At 49.6% G+C, this 16,250-nt stretch overlaps 1 protein-coding gene across 2 annotated transcripts in view; it reads left to right on the top strand.

Annotated features, from left to right (window-relative positions):
- The first annotated feature begins 250 nt into the window (after positions 1–250).
- The window catches only part of GALR1 (galanin receptor 1), a 28,903-nt gene continuing 12,903 nt past the window's right edge, over positions 251–16,250 (top strand). Inside the window, exons 1-3 of one of the 2 annotated variants that reach the window (XM_043444114.1) lie at positions 251–1,416; positions 5,850–5,915; positions 11,549–12,486. In XM_043444114.1, coding sequence (XP_043300049.1) covers positions 751–1,416; positions 5,850–5,915; positions 11,549–11,866 — 1,050 coding nt within the window. In that variant the 5' untranslated portion in view covers positions 251–750 and the 3' untranslated portion in view covers positions 11,867–12,486. Of the gene's footprint in view, positions 1,417–5,849; positions 5,916–11,548; positions 12,487–16,250 lie in introns of those variants that run through there. The other variant, XM_043444115.1, reaches the window with a different exon arrangement.

Genomic DNA, 16,250 nt, shown 5'->3' with positions numbered 1-16,250 from the left:
TGGTCAGGGCGGGGGCTGCACCCCGGCGGCTGCTGCGGTCGCTGGACGCAAGCAGGTCCGCAGTGCGCAGAGAAGACCGCGCGACTGTTCTCGGAGAGGCGGTGCGCGGCGACCCACCCCATTAGGATTCGTCCAGTCCCTGCGTGCGCCTCGACTTCCGGGGGGCGGAGGGACCCCCCCGGGGCAGCGCGGATTTCAGCCCGGCTGAGTCCTCACTACATCTCAGCGGCACCCTGCGGACGAAGGCGAAGGCGCAGACAGAATTGACCAAAAACTACGAGGGGAAAGCGGCGCCGGCAGGTTGAGGGGCGCGGCGAGCCCTCTCCACGAAGCGCGCGCTGCGCTGCTGCGCGCCCGGCTGTGTCCCCGGAACGCCGCGGGAAGGGAGCCGCGCGGAGCAACAGGTGCAGCCCGCAGCCTCTCTGGGACAAGGGAAACGACCTGCAGGGCGCGGAGCCGGTAAGGCGCAGAGAGGGCTCTCTCCTCCCGCAGGGCTGCGCCGGCCGGTCCCTCCTCCCCGGCTCGGTGGCGGAGCAGCAGACGCCCGGCGCTCTTGGGACCGCCTCGCGAGTGCGGGAAGGTCCAGCTCTAGCTCCTGTCTGCGTCCTCTCCCAAGTGGCCCCGTCCGAAAAGACGGTGCCACTCGGCCCAGGCGCCTGGGTTCTGAGTGATCCGAGCTGGGTCCCCCGGAGCCCCTCCTTCCCCGGCAGGCGCCCTTCGCCAGCGCGACCTAGGCTCCCCCTGCGCGCCATGGAGCTGGAGGCTGGGAACTTCAGCGAGGGGAACGCGAGCGGGCTCCAGCCCCCGACCCCGGAACCCAGGCCGCTCTTCGGCATCGGCGTGGAGAACTTCGTCACGCTGGTGGTGTTCGGCCTGATCTTCGCGCTCGGCGTGCTGGGCAACAGCCTGGTGATCACCGTACTGGCGCGCAGCAAGCCGGGCAAGCCGCGCAGCACCACCAACCTGTTCATCCTCAACCTGAGCATCGCCGACCTGGCCTACCTGCTCTTCTGCATCCCCTTCCAGGCCACCGTGTACGCGCTGCCCACCTGGGTGCTGGGCGCCTTCATCTGCAAGTTCATCCACTACTTCTTCACCGTGTCCATGCTGGTCAGCATCTTCACGCTGGCCGCGATGTCGGTGGACCGCTATGTGGCCATCGTGCACTCGCGCCGCTCCTCCGCCCTGCGGGTGTCCCGCAACGCGCTGCTGGGCGTGGGCTTCATCTGGGCGCTGTCCATCGCCATGGCCTCGCCGGTGGCCTACCACCAGCGCCTCTTCCACCGGGACGTCAGCAATCAGACCTTCTGCTGGGAGCAGTGGCCCAACCAGCGCCACAAGAAGGCCTACGTGGTGTGCACCTTCGTCTTCGGCTACCTGCTGCCGCTCCTGCTCATCTGCTTCTGTTACGCCAAGGTGCGGGGCGCGGGGCGGGTCCGCGGGCCCGGGGCGGCTCCTCTGTCCCCGCACCCCTCCAGGGCCCCGCCCCCTTGCCCTCGTCCCCCGCGAGTTTTCTGCCCGAGCCATCGCCTCCTCCGGCCGCGGCTTGGGCTTGCGAGTTTGATGCTGCGGGAAAGTTGCTTGGAGTTTGGGCGACACCAGGAAAGTTTGCCGGTCTGGGCGTCCGTCCCGGCCCCGCAAGCCCTGGGCCCTGAGGTTGTCCCCACAGGAGGCGGGGTTCAACGCCCACTTCTCAGGAGGTTTTAGCCACGTAGCCCGCTCAGCCTACCTTTGATCGCCTGCGTGGCCACAGCGTTAGGCGAGCGCCGGGTCCTGCCGAGCGAGTCCTTTTGCTGGGTGGAGGATCCGCGCCCCTCCGCAGCCCTCAACTGGGGTCCGATGGGGGGATTTCCCTGCCTGTGGGGTGCACGGGGCTGGGGCGCCGGCCAGGACCGGCTTTGTGAAACCGCTGCTCCTGGCGACAGAGCTTTGAATTTTATTTCACAACACAAGTTAGGCGTCATAAATCCAAATGGTCAGAAATGTTTCCTCACGGATTCTCCAGAGAACGTTGGATGGATGGGTTTGCAGCTGCCGTTTCCTCATTTCAGTCCTTTGAGGAGGAGGTAAAGAATATTAAGTGGTTCAGGTGGCAGGTCTAAAGCCTCAGCTGGGAGACACACGGCTGACACATCTCTGGTCCCCCTACCCTGAAACTCCTTTCTCTGTGCAGTGCCCTTCCCCCCAGCTCAGCACAATCACGTTCTCTTTCATTAATAACACATGGTGTTGAAGTTTGTATACTGATCTAAAAGCCTTACACCTTTTACACAACTTGTTTGTGTGTGTGAGTCACTCAGTCATATCTGACTCTTTGCAACCCCATGAACTGTAGGGGGTCAAGCTCCTCTGTCCATGGAATTCTCCAGGCATGAATACTAGAGTGCGTGGCCATTCCCTTTTCCAGGGGATCTTCCCTACCTAGGGATCAGACATGGGTCTTCCACATTTTAGGGAGCACATATTATTTGCTGTCTGAGCCACAATATCTGCTTTATAATCAGGAGATGCAGTGGATGGGGTGAGAGCCCCTCTCCCTGACACACCCTCCCCAGTACCATCGCCACTAGAGAAATACTTCTGTGACTGAATTCTGAGATCTGCACCATTTTATCATTTTATCTTCTCTCTCTCTCTCTCTCAGTTTCTTTCTGATAAGCTTGTGACTCTAGGACTCTGAATAATCAGGTGAAGTAGAACAGCAATCAGTTCTCATGTTCCACTCATAGTTTTTTTTCCCTGGCAGAAATGTGGACTATGAGCCACCTGGTTTTGTTTGCCCCTTCCCCAGGCCATCTATCTACAGCAGTGTCTATTTTGAACAGTAATGTTTTTGGATGTGATCTGAATGAATGTCCTGTACCGAAGGGTTGTGCATAAAGATGCACTAAAGGCAGGAAATTGGGAATCACTGTAGCTTAGCTCTTTGATAAATGGCTGGTTTATCCCCTTTGCTTCTGAGAAAAGCAAATCAAAGCTTGGTCTGCACAGGGCCGTGGTCTCCTGTGTGCACTCTGTCACTTGATCTGCAGGCGACCCAGTGGGTTGGAGCCACTGTGCATATTTTATTGATAAGGAAAGAGGGTTTTGGAGGAGGGAAGCTGCTGATTGTGAGGCAGTGATTGCGGAGCTGGTAAAGCATTCAGGAAGGATTTCCTTGCAGGGCTTCCTAGCCCCCTGGGGGAGGCGGGCCTGTGGGCCATGGGCCTCGAGATTAGAGAGATTCTTTGTGTTTGGCTTTTCTTTCATCATTACATGGATTATACTTGAAGCATATTCTTCCTTTGTTTCCCAAAATTCTGGTCTTTTGGAAATTCAGGTCTTTTTAATGGAAACAACAAGAGAAACTTCTAGGAAGGAACCAGCCTACATTTCTGTCATTTGAGACTTTATAAAAGTCACACCTAAGGAGAAGTTTTTAAATTAAAAAATTCAGAAAATGCATGATCATTGGGATTTTCTTAAAATATGGATAGTTTGCTTTTAAGCATAACTGGAAATTCCTTTGAAACTCAAAGTAATATTTGCATATTCATTCTAGGGCTTGAAAAAAGGTAAAGATTAAAGCCTTCAGTTGCTTTCCTTTGATTCAGTCACTGTCTGCTTTGCATGGAAGGGTTTTACTACTTAAATGTTACATTTGGGATTGATTGTTACCCCAAGGCCCAGATCAAAAGACATATACAATCACAGTGTTTTTTTTTAAGTTAAGGAAAGGAATTGCATTCCAGAGTTGCCTTCTGCACTGACAGTTTAGTGGAAGGTCCTTTGCACGCTCCCTCCCTAGAGACCCAGAATGCCAGGCTGGAGGATGACTCTGGGACACCCTCTGCTGCTGCGGGGCTGGCTCACTCTTCCTCAGGGCAGTGCTTGTCCTGGGCCCTCCTCGGCCTGACACAGATGAACTCGGGACCTGCCCAGTTCCTCCACATTCCCGGAGACGTCCTGTGCCAGGACGGGTGTCGGCCTCCCGTGCACACTTCTGAAAGTACAAGTGACGGAGAAGTGTCCGCTCACCACTGTCATCAGCTTCCAGAGAAACGCAGTCATAACCCTTTCTCCTTTGATGGCGAGACCTTCATGGGGTCCGTCACACGCATCAGTGTGGGTCCGTAGTGTGCGCTCATGAAGTGGAGCAGAGCCAGGAGAAACACAGTTAGGCGTTCTCCCTGTGGGCCACTCCGCGACATTCCTTAGGCGTTTGTAGTTATGAGATGTGACCCGCCGACGCTGTGGAAGGGCTGAGTGGCCCCAGGCTGTGTAACGTAGCAGGTAACATCTGACTTTTCCACGTGGGGTCCTCCCCAGCAGCCCTCGCTGACGCTGCCTTGCCACCTCTCCCTTTCTTTCAGTGACCGGGGTCCTCCTCTGGCGGTGGGGAGGCTGTCCACAAGGAACCTGGCCAGGCTGGTCCTCTCCGGGAGGGGCCCTGTCCAGCCCGTTCCTTCCTCTTAAAAGTCCTCTTCATTTGTTCCTGCACAAGCCTCCCTTCTGTAGTTGTCTTCCATTAGATTTTTAATACCCCAGTTGCTGACGGCAGGACAGTAGACGGACCCGTTGTCGCTGTACTGAGAGTGACCACAGATGTCCCCGTAGGAAGTGAGAGGCTTGTCTTATGGAGGACGCTGAGCCCTTGTGGGAAGTGAGCAGCGTTTCGGTAGAGCTGGGAGTTTGGAGTCAGAAATTCACACCCCACAACAGCTGCTTGACCGGGGTAGGGAATTGTGAAAGTGAAGTGAGTGTTAGTTGCTCAGTCGTGTCTGCCTCTTTGTGACTCCAGGGACTGTAGCCCACCAGGCTCCTCTGTACATGGGATTCTCCAGGCAAGAATACTGAAGTGGGGTGCCATGGCCTTCTCCAGGGGATCTTCCCGACCCAGGCATGGAACCCATTGCAGGCAGATTCTTTACCATCTGAGCCACCAGGGAAGCCCAGGGAATCGTGAAGTGGTGGATAAACCCCGCGGCTTCTCCGTCAGGGAGTGACTGATGACTCTAGAGGGTTGCATCCGCCCAGACAGAGCAGCTTTCATAATACTAGTTCAATTTGATTAAACTATTTCCATGCTGTGGTGCTCCAGGGGGACAGAGAGATGGCTGGAACCCTGTTTCCACTGTTTGGGGGGTACTCACTGAGCAATTGACGGGCAGTCTCAAGCCCTTAGTCACCCTGACCTGATTTTCCTTAGGTTTTTCACTCAGATGGGACATAAGAATGAACTCGAGACCTGCCTGGTGTGTGTACCACCATCCTGACCCTGTTGTACAGCTTACGTTGCAAACTCTTATGTGGAACCACAGTGTCTCACATCTTTTCTCCTGAGAATGATGCTGGCGGGAGAAGACAAAATTAGTGTCTCTAAGGAAGGAAACAAGTGTGTCCCTGGAAGCCTCCCTGATGGGACAGTAGTCGTGGAACCTCGCAGAATGGTGGTCTGCCAGCCCTCAGTGTTGTTGGAAGGCAGTCCGCAGTCTTTCTAAGCATCTAGGATTTGGCATATAGCAGGGACCTGGGATTGTGGAACGATAGACTCTTAGGGGAAAGCAGGTGGCAGGGAGGCCAGCGGAGATGCAGGTGTGGGCAGCAGAGTGGGTCTTTCTGGAAGAAACCTCGGAGCTCCCTGCACCAGAGCTCTGCCAACGGGGGCTCCGGACACAGGTGGCTAGAAGACCGGACGTCCATGGCAATCCATGGTCATCATTACTCCACCAGCTCCTGTGAATTTCAGCTTGCATGACTTTGTAAACCATGGTCTTCCCTTTTCAGAACATCAGGAAATGTCAATGCAAAATGGACAATGAATTTTGCAATTCTGAGGCAAACCGATTTTATCAGTCTGTGTTTTTCAGGTCCTTAACCATTTGCATAAAAAGTTGAAGAACGTGTCAAAGAAGTCAGAGGCGTCAAAGAAAAAGGTAAAACTCCTGGATTTACATTCTCTGTGCCATTTCTGGGGCTTGGTTTAATGTATACTGTTAGCTCTCCTGCATCCTCCTGTGAAATTTTGGTTCCTGGGTTCAGAGAACATCTTAGCCCTGGACAGAGAGGAGACGTGGAGAGGTCTGAGCTGCTGAGGGTGGGCAGGTGACTGAGCTGCCAGAGAACGTGGGTGGAGGTCTGGGGAGGGGCCAAAAGGTGTCTCTTCTGGATTCTGAGCCTCTGGAGAAGGTGCGCTGTAGGTGACTGGCATAGGGTGTCAGGTGGCTGGACCCACAATTTGCTTGGAACTGCAGGTGGTGCTCGTGATAAAGAACCCACCTGCAAGTGCAGGAGCCCCGAGTTCCATTCCTGGTTTGGGGGGTTCCCTCGAGGAGGGCACAGCAACCTCTCCAGTACTCTTGCCTGCAGAACCCCGTGGACAGAGGAGCCTGGCTGGCTACAGTCCATGGAGTCTCAGAGACACGATTGAAGCGACTCAGCAGACACGCTTCTTTTATTGTGTATTTACTGTCTCTGATGTGGTCCCAGGAGGCCCGTCTTAATTATCTTTCGAGCGAGTATTGCTGTATCCCTCCCTGAATCCTCAAAGCAGTTGCTCTGCTCTGCTCTCTTCCTCCCAGAAATGTGCTGACTTGGCCGCCTGGGGGCAGAACTGATGGGAGGGGCCTGAGGGGAGTCCAGCCCATCTTTAATTGTCTTTGTCCTTCTCCCTGGAATCCCGATTCCCACAAGCTTCCTCTGAAGGGTTTGACAGCATCTAACATCCTGCAATTTATTATATTTCAAACCCATTTCGAGGACAAGCTATTTTACAAATCGGGATTAATCTACCTTTTGCTCAGATCATATCCTGGAGAAGGAAATGACAACCCACTCCAGTATTCTTGCCTGGAAAATCCATGGAGAGAGGAGCCTGGTGGGCTGCAGCCCCGAGAGTCACAAAGAGTTGGACACGACTAAGTGACTGAACTGAACTGGAAGATTAGTGAGCATTTTAACATTTACATTGTTGGGCTTTAAACGTGTATGTGTACCTATGGGTGTGTGTGTGCGTATGAGGCATGTGTATTGTTGTTGTGTTAGTTGCTCAGTCATTTCCGACTCTTTGTGACTTCACAGACTGTTGCCGCCAGGCTCCTCTGTCCATGGGGATTTTTCAGGCCAGAATACTGGAGTGGGTTGCCATGCCCTCCTCCAGGGGATCTTCCCAATGCAGGGATCAAACCCATGTCTTCCGCATTGCAGGCAGATTCTTTACCGTCTGAGTCACCAGGGAAGCCCAAGAATACTGGAGTGGGAAGCCTATCCCTTCTCCAGGGGATCTTCCTGACCCAGGAATTGAACCAGGGTTTCCTGCATTGCAGGCGGATTCTTTACCAGCTGAGCCACCAGGGAACGTATGGCGGTTGGTGGTTTAGTAGCTAAGTTGTGTCCGACTCTTGTGACCCCATGGACTGCAGCCTGCCAGGCTCTTCTGTCCATGGGATTCTCCAGGCAAGAATGCTGGAGTGGGTTGCCATTTCCTTCTCCAAAGGGAACATATATATAAATGCAATTCTTCCCAAGGGAAAGTGAAAGTGAAGTCGTTCAGTCGTGTCCGAGTCTTCACGACCCATGGACTGTAGCCTACTAGGCTCCTCCATCCATGGGATTTTCCAGGCAAGAGTACTGGAGTGGGTTGCCATTGCCTTCTCCAGGATATGATCTGAGGGGGAAAAGTTCTCAGCATTTGGAGGAGGGAAGATTTTCTCTTCTATTCTCTCACAACCTCTAACCCTTAATAACCACTGAACAGATGTCAGATCTCTTTTGATGTTTTTAATTACCTCCTTGTTTGCACAGAACAAATGGTTTGTGTATGTGCATGTACCTGCGTCTAGGCCAGGGCTAACAGATAGGTGTGGGGAGTAGAGTAGGAAGATGGAATGGGGAGACAGGGGCAGAGGAGGGGAGGGCCCAGGGTGGAGAGGCAGAGCTCCTTCACCCAGAGGCGAAGGTTGGATCGGCTCAGATGATGCTGCCCTCGGTCCTGGCAGAGAAGAGTGTTCCTGGGTGTGTACACGCTCAGTTTCTGATGGATCATGGGGTGATGCGAGATCTTGGAGGCTTATTCATTTCAGTTGTGCCTGTTTCTGGCTCCCCACCTCGGTGGCTGCGTAGGGCCCCTTCCCCTTCCCCTGTCCATCCATAAGGGCTCCACTTCATGTGAAGGCTGGTAGCATTCCTGGGGTGGAGGGTTAGGTTCAACACAAATGTGCTCAACAGCTATCCTGCCTGTTTGGAGGAAAATAGAGAAGAGTGTGCTTTCCTTTGCCAAAATAGTAGTGACCACAGTACAGAGCTGGGCCTTGATTAACACTAGGCTTGGCTGGACCTAAAGAAACGTTTTCTGGCACAAGGCTGATCAGATAGGAAAACAAGATTCTTAACAATTTCTGGAAGACTTCCCAGTGGGGTAGGCTTCCCCAGGATGGTTCCTGGTAATAGGGAGGTAGATGCGAGACCCTCATGGTACCTTCTTAACCACGAGATTCTTTTAACAGCGGCTCTTTCTCCCCATCTGGCTTGGAGTAACTCAGCAAGCTTTTTGGCTGTCATTTGTACAATTTACAAAATGTTTCTCATCAGTCTCATCATTTACTCACTTTTTCCTTCCCTGCCAAGTTCCATTAGATGGATTATGTGTAAAATTCTTTGAAGGAAAAAAAAAAATCAGATGTCTCAGATGGCTTGAAAAAGAGCATCTCACAGGAAGAGGAGAAATTACTATTTTTCAGATACTTTCAGTGCAAGAAGTAAAAAGAAGGCAGGCTAATAAAAGGCCCAACCTTAAGTATAAGAATTCATGCAGAGGCTTGGCACGTAACTTTCAACAAGGACTTCTTCTCTATCAAATGGTGATGCTGTGGTTCTGTACCACACATGGACAGACGGGGAATGTAGGCAATACGTTGGGTGTAAATCCATCTGTGATTCAGGCAAATGATACTGTAAGAAGTGAAAATAGCCCCCATCCCCACAGAGGGCCTTGTCTCCTCACTGCCTGACTTTTCTAAGGGGAACCTTTCAGAGGAGATGGTGTGGGTCAGCCCAGGTGCAGTTAGCACCAAGGAAGCACTCAGCCCCCTCGAGGAGGGCAAGGCCGCTTGCTTTTGTTATGGCTTCTGTGGAATTCTTCACTGATTCTTTAAGCACTTATGAACTATCCAGGAAGGCAGGTTCCTGGGCAGGTACGTCATCCGCACGACCTGTGGAAGCATGAGACCCCAATACCTGAAGTGCTGCGTAATGATGGCTCGCTGAAAACCCAGGTACAGTCGCTCAGTCCTGTCTGACTCTTTGCGACCCCATGGACTGCAGCACGCCAGGCCTCCCTGTCCATCACCAAACTCATGTCCATTGAGTCGGTGATGCCATCCAGCCATCTCATCCTCTGTCATCCCCTTCTCCTCCTGCCTTCAATCTTTCCCAGCATCAGGGTCTTTTCCGATGAGTCAGTTCTTTGCATCAGGTGGCCAAAGTTTTGGAGCTTCTGCTTCAACATCAGTCCTTCCAATGAATATTCAGGAATTTATGATGGACTGGTTGGATCTCCTTACAGTCCAAGGGACTCTCAAGAGTCTTCTCCAGCATCACAGTTGAAAAGTATCAATTCTTCGGTGCTCAGCCATTATTTTGTTAGTACAGTGAGTTATTTTGACCAGATCTTGACCTTGAACTGGTATGTTCCAGGTGCATGTTTTCTGAGTTGGGGGTAGGTGAGGGTGCTGTTCTGTGAGTGGATGTCTTCCCAGTTCCCTGGTCCTGGTCCTCTGACGTGAGGGAGACACAGGAGGGAGCCATGCACGTCTCTCCCTGGGCACCTTGATGCGCTCCCCTAATGTGATGCTGTAGTTGGTGTGGAGGCCACTGGGGTGCAGGGCTGAGCGCCAGGGCCTGTGTGCAGGGCGCCCACTCCCGTACCAGCTCGGATGGGATGACATGCCTGTGAAATAGGCAGAAAATAAATAGTGAACTTTTGTTGACACATAACTGGGAGCATAAACATTGTATTAAACAAGCATTCTGTTAAATTCTTTTGGGAGCATCATTTGATAAATGATAAAGTTTATGTAAGTACCCATTGATATTCTTACAATATTATTATATTGTAATCTTAAGGCACTCACATTCCAAAGCTACAGGCAGACCAAGGAAAGGAACCCCGTTCATGGTTCTGAAAAGACCAGTAGACCTGCTAAAAATAAAAGGCAGATTTTGAATGAACTTGGGTAAATACACACAGTAACAAACCCTCCATAGAAAAGACACCCTGCTGACCATTGCCCTACAGGGATACAGATACAGTGTGGCTCTTATCTGTAAGCTGTCGGGGTGTAGTTCTGCCCTCAGCTTGTTGCTTAGTGAAGACCTCGTGAAAGGAGCAGTGAAACAGAATACCCAGAGAGCATGCGTTCTGTGCTGCGCAGAGATGGCCTTCCTGTCTTAGGGAGGACAGCGGGTGTGCTCCGCGCTCTCTGCAGGTGTGACTGCGTCTAGATGGTTATTGACTCATCAGGAGCGCAGCCCATACACTGCTGGGTAGACGGATGGACAGCAGATGGTCCTTGGCCTAGGGAGCGGGGCGCTGGTCTGCCGTGCGTCGGGCACACGGCAGCCTCAGTCTGTAACACTGCTGCCCTGGAAACCCTGCGGTCAGGTTTGTACCTGAGTTGTTTGAAGCTGTTAAGTAGACCAGGTCCACTCAGAGAACCATCACGTTGGGTCACTCCGGTCACAGGCCAGGAGGCTGAGGCACAGGGAGGTGGCCTCATTTTTCAACATTGTAGGCAGATTCTTTACCATCTGAGCCACAAGGGAAGCTGGCCTCATTTTTCAAAGGTCATCAAACCCTTGGCTTTTGTGTGGCTCGTGGCACCTTCTGAGCACCCGCGTGGTCATGGTAAACATGAGCGTAACTCCCGTCTCCGGCGCCCTGACCGCTCTTGCTCTGACCTCATCCTGAAGTCAGAGTGGCTCCTCTCCCACCTCTGCCGGGTTCCCTGGCTTCCAGCCTGCCTCTTGGACAAGCTTCCTCTCCAAGTCAGTCGGCTACCCCGTGTCTTTCTTGGAAGACTGCTATCTTAAGCCTCACGTTCTGGGTGCTATGGGCTGTGACAGCCAGATTCTAACTCACGGGAAGTAACAGCAAAGTCATTGCATCACATGAGAACATTCCTGCAGGGTGGGGGCCAGGCGTCTCCTGTGAAAAGACCTGTGGGCCCACAACGGTTTCCTGGTTGGGGAGTCCCTGCTCCACGGTGTGAAGCTGGAGGGAAAATAAGCACCTTCCTTCTCTCTCTCCTTCCCCTCCACCCTCCCTCCCTGAATTCATGGATCCCAGTGGGATTGGGTCTCTCCAGGGGCAAAGTGGACAGGGGGCCAATGGGCCATGCTTATAGCTCCTTTGGGGGTGTGACTGCGAAGTGAAGACCAGTGCCCAGAGCAGGTTTAGGATGCACTTGATTCTGTGAAAACACACAGAAAGTTCCCTCTGTCAGTGCATGAGCTGGAATGCTGGGTTCCCGTCTGTTGTGACCAGAGCTTCTGCTTTCTTCCCTTCTCGTAGACCGCACAGACGGTGCTGGTGGTGGTGGTGGTCTTCGGGGTCTCCTGGCTGCCCCACCACGTCATCCATCTCTGGGCTGAGTTTGGGGTGTTCCCGCTGACCCCCGCCTCCTTCTTCTTCAGGATCACTGCCCACTGCCTGGCCTACAGCAACTCCTCCGTGAACCCCATCATTTACGCCTTTCTCTCTGAAAACTTCAGGAAGGCTTATAAGCAAGTGTTCAAGTGCCATGCCCACAAGGAGTCACCTCTTAATGACACTAAAGAAAATAAAAGTCGACTAGACACCCCACCATCAACCAATTGTACTCACGTGTGAAAAAAGAGTATTATTTAAAAGTGTGGTATTTGCATGCATGTGGACCAGACACAGAGAAATACATTGCGGTGTTAAGCAAGGCAGTAACTTGCTATCTTAACAACAATTCATATTATATTGTTTGAATTCCACTTGTGTTTAAAAAGCACTTTGATCTGCCTAGAAAATCCTTAGGTCTAGTGAAGGCCATTTCTAAATTTTATTTTATTTCTAAATTCTATTCCATAAGCAAAAGATAATAATATAGTTTTATACATCTTAAGAAATGAAAGTTTCTCAAGAAACTTTATTTAAAGACTGTAAAGAGTCTATAATAGGACTCTCTAGATTTGTATTCTTTGTCAGATGAGGAAGAAGGGCCTATCAAGGTGGTCAGGAATATTTGTGATCGACATCTTGAAGTAAATTTAATTAGAAAACACATTTGTGCTTTAGTTCTTCAATTTTAAGATTGGGGTAATATTGAAACTATATGTGTTTCAGATACGATTATGGACACTTGATCCTGAGTTTTATTTTTGTGGACACTTATACTGAGACATATATATTTGATGGAAATAAGCTTATTTGCACATCTGCTGCATCTGCTCCCAGTTGTAAACAGTGCATTGGGCTTCTGCAACATGCTGTGTCCATCCGCAGTCATGAGGTCTCTTAAGCTTATCTCAGGTGGTCAGCAGGGGTCGCAGCATGACCCTGGGGTGTCAGCCAGCAGGACGTCAGTGAAAAACTATGCTGTGAACTTGGTCTTCGTTGAGATGAGCAAAAAATCAGGGAAAACCACCACCTGTGACTATTCTCATGGTGGAAGCTGTGAATGAGTTGCTGAGAATGAAACTGGATGTTAAAAATTTACATATATATATATATCGACACACACATATATATATTTTAAGGTATTAGCTATGCCTTGAATGGAATCTACTCAAAAGGAGAATATTTAAAATGTCAGTGAAGATGATGTACAGAAAATAATTTCTATAAATTCAGAATAATTTCTATGAATTATAAGCCACATGAGATAATGGTCATGCCATGTGAGAAAAGTTAGTAAGTGTAGTAAAATGTCTGTTTCAGATAAACCTAGAAAAAACAATCTAATGGTTGGACATAGCTGGGCATATTATGTACAAACAAATGCTTTTTTCATCAAATTTGTAATGATGTCTAATGCATATTTATCCCAAATATCATTCCCTCTAGAAATTTTAATATGGGGTTCAAATCATCATAACTTAGTTTCAAATGTAGCTTTTGTGACAGTTTCATATTTAATAATGAGAAAACGGTATGAAAAGATGAAATGATTCTATATTAGTAAATAATTTTCAGACTGCAAGACTGATATATTTTAGGATGATACAAAAGCAAGAAAAGTTTTTTAAAAAGAATTTTGTGTAATGCATACCTGCGTCATATGAGGACTTCATGTGAAATATCAAATTTTGGATCAAAAAGATCAACTCGATGTAAGTTTTGCATGTTAGCTTCTCTAGTTTGTGAATTTATCTTACTAACTATATTCCTCCAGCTAACAGTATTTACATTTGCCATGTTATAAATAGTTCTCTGGACAGAAGAGGAGAAAATTGTCAGAGAGGATGGGAAATCATGACTTTTCATGTTTGATGGCCAGGGGAAAAATTGTACATACACCTATGTGAGTATTTTTAAGAACAAAATTCCTTTGCACAATTTTAGCACTTTATTCAAATATCGCAGCAGAAAGATTTTATTCTGATAACGTACCTCATGTGTTTTGCAAAACGTGAAGGTGCCATTGCAAATGTCAGGACAGCTTCTGTGTGTGTGGATTCACGCGGCTGCATAAAGAGGGGCTCCTGCTTGGACTTGCTTGTGTGGCAGTGGCTCCCTGCATATTCCTCTTCCCATTCCCACGCACACAAATGAAGCATTGAAACAAACACAGTCGCCACTGCTGCTGTATTCGGGGAAGTGCTGAGAATGTGCTTGGACGCGATGTATTTACCCTTGTCACGCCTTGGTCACTTCCCGATGCTGTCATGGCTGACTTGCACAACCCAAGAGTGCCCAGTGTAAACGCAGATTGCTTCATTTTACAGGCAGGTGAGCTCTTCTTCTGTCCATCGTCATTCTAATCAATTCTTCTTGTTCAGAGTTTAGGTTGTCTCCTCCTCTAATGAGTTTCGTTGGTAACGGATGTCTGCAAAGATGTAAAACTGCATACAGTTTCCTGAGTGAGGGGTTCCAGAAGAACTTGTATTGCGTCTGCAGACCAAGTACTTCTTGGGGCACCCTTGTAATCATGTGTAATTAATGGGGACCTATTCAGAGGCCCCATCCTTTCTTCACTGAATAACCCAGCGCCCCCAACCCCACTCTCTTTCCCCTCACTACTAGCAGCCAGGCTAAAGGAGATACACTTCCCCAGTGTGCCTTTGAAGTCCGGATGCTGGGTAAACCTTGTTTTTCTGTGAACTTCAAAGATAAATGATGCTTTCTCCTTAGACTTGGCTGCCCTAGTGGCCTAAGGCAGCTGTTATTTTTCTGGGCCTTTTGCTTTCTCATGGGGAGATGGCTCTGGAATATTTAAATAGTAGGCATACTGACTTTCAAATGCATAAGCTGCGATTTCAGTTCCTTACTGATGAATATGGGGGTGCGGTTGAGGAGCTGGTCTTGTCCTGTCTCCTCAGGAGCTGCTGAGACAGAGTCTCTCTGCTGCTCTGACCATATATATGCTCAGCAGTGCGGGGGCTGAGCCCATTTCTGAGTATCTTAGGGAAATCCTTTTGCTGTAAATGGAACTGTTTTATTGCACACACTGCGGATCACACCATCGTTCCCCTCTCCTCTGCATCTCCAACCCCTGTGTGCTCCCATCCTAACTTGCTCAGATCCAGAGTTCCTCACTCTGACATAAACCACAGTAAAATTCCCCCATCACCCCAGGCGTATCTGTGGAGAGATGTCTGAACTGCGTGACTCATGCAAGGCTAAAAGCTTCTTGTGACTCAACTTCAAATTGTGATCCTGAGGATAATTGCATTTGCTTGATGTCTCAGATACACTGAGATGGTGCAGAAATAATTCCTAGACGTTAACTGATACCCAAGGTCAGGTTCTGGGCGGGAGAGGATCCCTTCTTTTTCCACAGACGCCGTACGATCCTCAGTGCTTATGCTTGAAGCACCCTTACATCAAGGAAAGCAATGTATTATATAGCTTTGTCACGTTCCTGCTGAATAATTTATTAAATGTGTGTATAAGAACCACATAGTCATATAAATGGAATCAAGAGATCAAAGTGGCTGCTTCTGGAAACTTACCTAAAATCTGTCAACTTCCAGCTGCACTGATGCAAATATCTTCCTGACTTTAAGTTTGTAAGTGGTTTTCTCTGTAAGCGAGTCTTGTTCTTCTGGGTCATCAAAAAACATTGCATATTAAGTTATTTGTCAAGCAGATGTTAATGACTTGTTTATTTAAGGATGTATTGATTTAAAAAATTTCCACATAGAGTAGGTAGCCTAAAATGCCGATGGTGACTTGTTATCTTGGAAAGAAAAAAATTGCAAAAGGGACTTAATTTATGCTATATTTTAATATTTCCTTTTTAAAAAGTGGAAAATTGAGCCTTCAGAACCATGTAAAAACTTCAGCATCCCTGGTGTGGGCTGGGTGTACGTCAGGCAGGCGTGTGCAGGGGAGCCTGCCAGGCATTGTCTGCATAGCCCCGGGGCCTCTTTATTTTCCCATGAGAGCACTGTATGGCTCTGATGGGGTTTTTTTTTTCTCTGTGGGTGTGAGTGGCCGGTGCTCGCACTCCGCCCTCTGAACCTGATATTCAGCCGTGGGCAGGTCTGCTCGTGTGGTGAGGTCTCCAGGAATGGCAGCAGGCCTGGGCACAGCCCCTCTGCTGGGTCCTGCGCTCACGGTCAGGGCCCTCCCACAGCTGCTCCCAGGCCTCGGAGGTCCGGGTTCTGCCCCGGGGGCATCAGGGGTGGTGGGGACGCCTCAGTGACGGGGAGTGGGTGGGGAAGGTGGCGGGTGACCTCTCTACTTCTGTGTACATGGTGAAGTACCCTTGGTCAAACTTTCTCTCTGGGTCTGTGAATGTTGGCTAAGTTTGCCATATTCACACAATTGCATGACGAGCCAATTTTGTAGCTAAAGGTTTTGGTGTCACTTTGGGGTAGAAAGTTTCATCCTCTTTGGTCTCTTTTAAATGGAAATGTAGTTGATTTACAATATTGTGTTAGTTTCTGGTGTATAGCAAAGACACTCAGTTATGAAGTGTCAAATGAAGCATTGAAACAAACACAGTCGCCACTGCTGCTACACACACACATATATATACATATTCTTTTTCAGGTTCTTTTCCACTATGGTTTATTATAAG

The sequence above is a fragment of the Cervus canadensis genome, chromosome 23 (genome assembly GCF_019320065.1).
Source record: "Cervus canadensis isolate Bull #8, Minnesota chromosome 23, ASM1932006v1, whole genome shotgun sequence".
Classification (NCBI taxonomy): Eukaryota; Metazoa; Chordata; class Mammalia; order Artiodactyla; family Cervidae; genus Cervus; species Cervus canadensis.
This window is presented reverse-complemented; position numbering and strand designations above follow the sequence as displayed.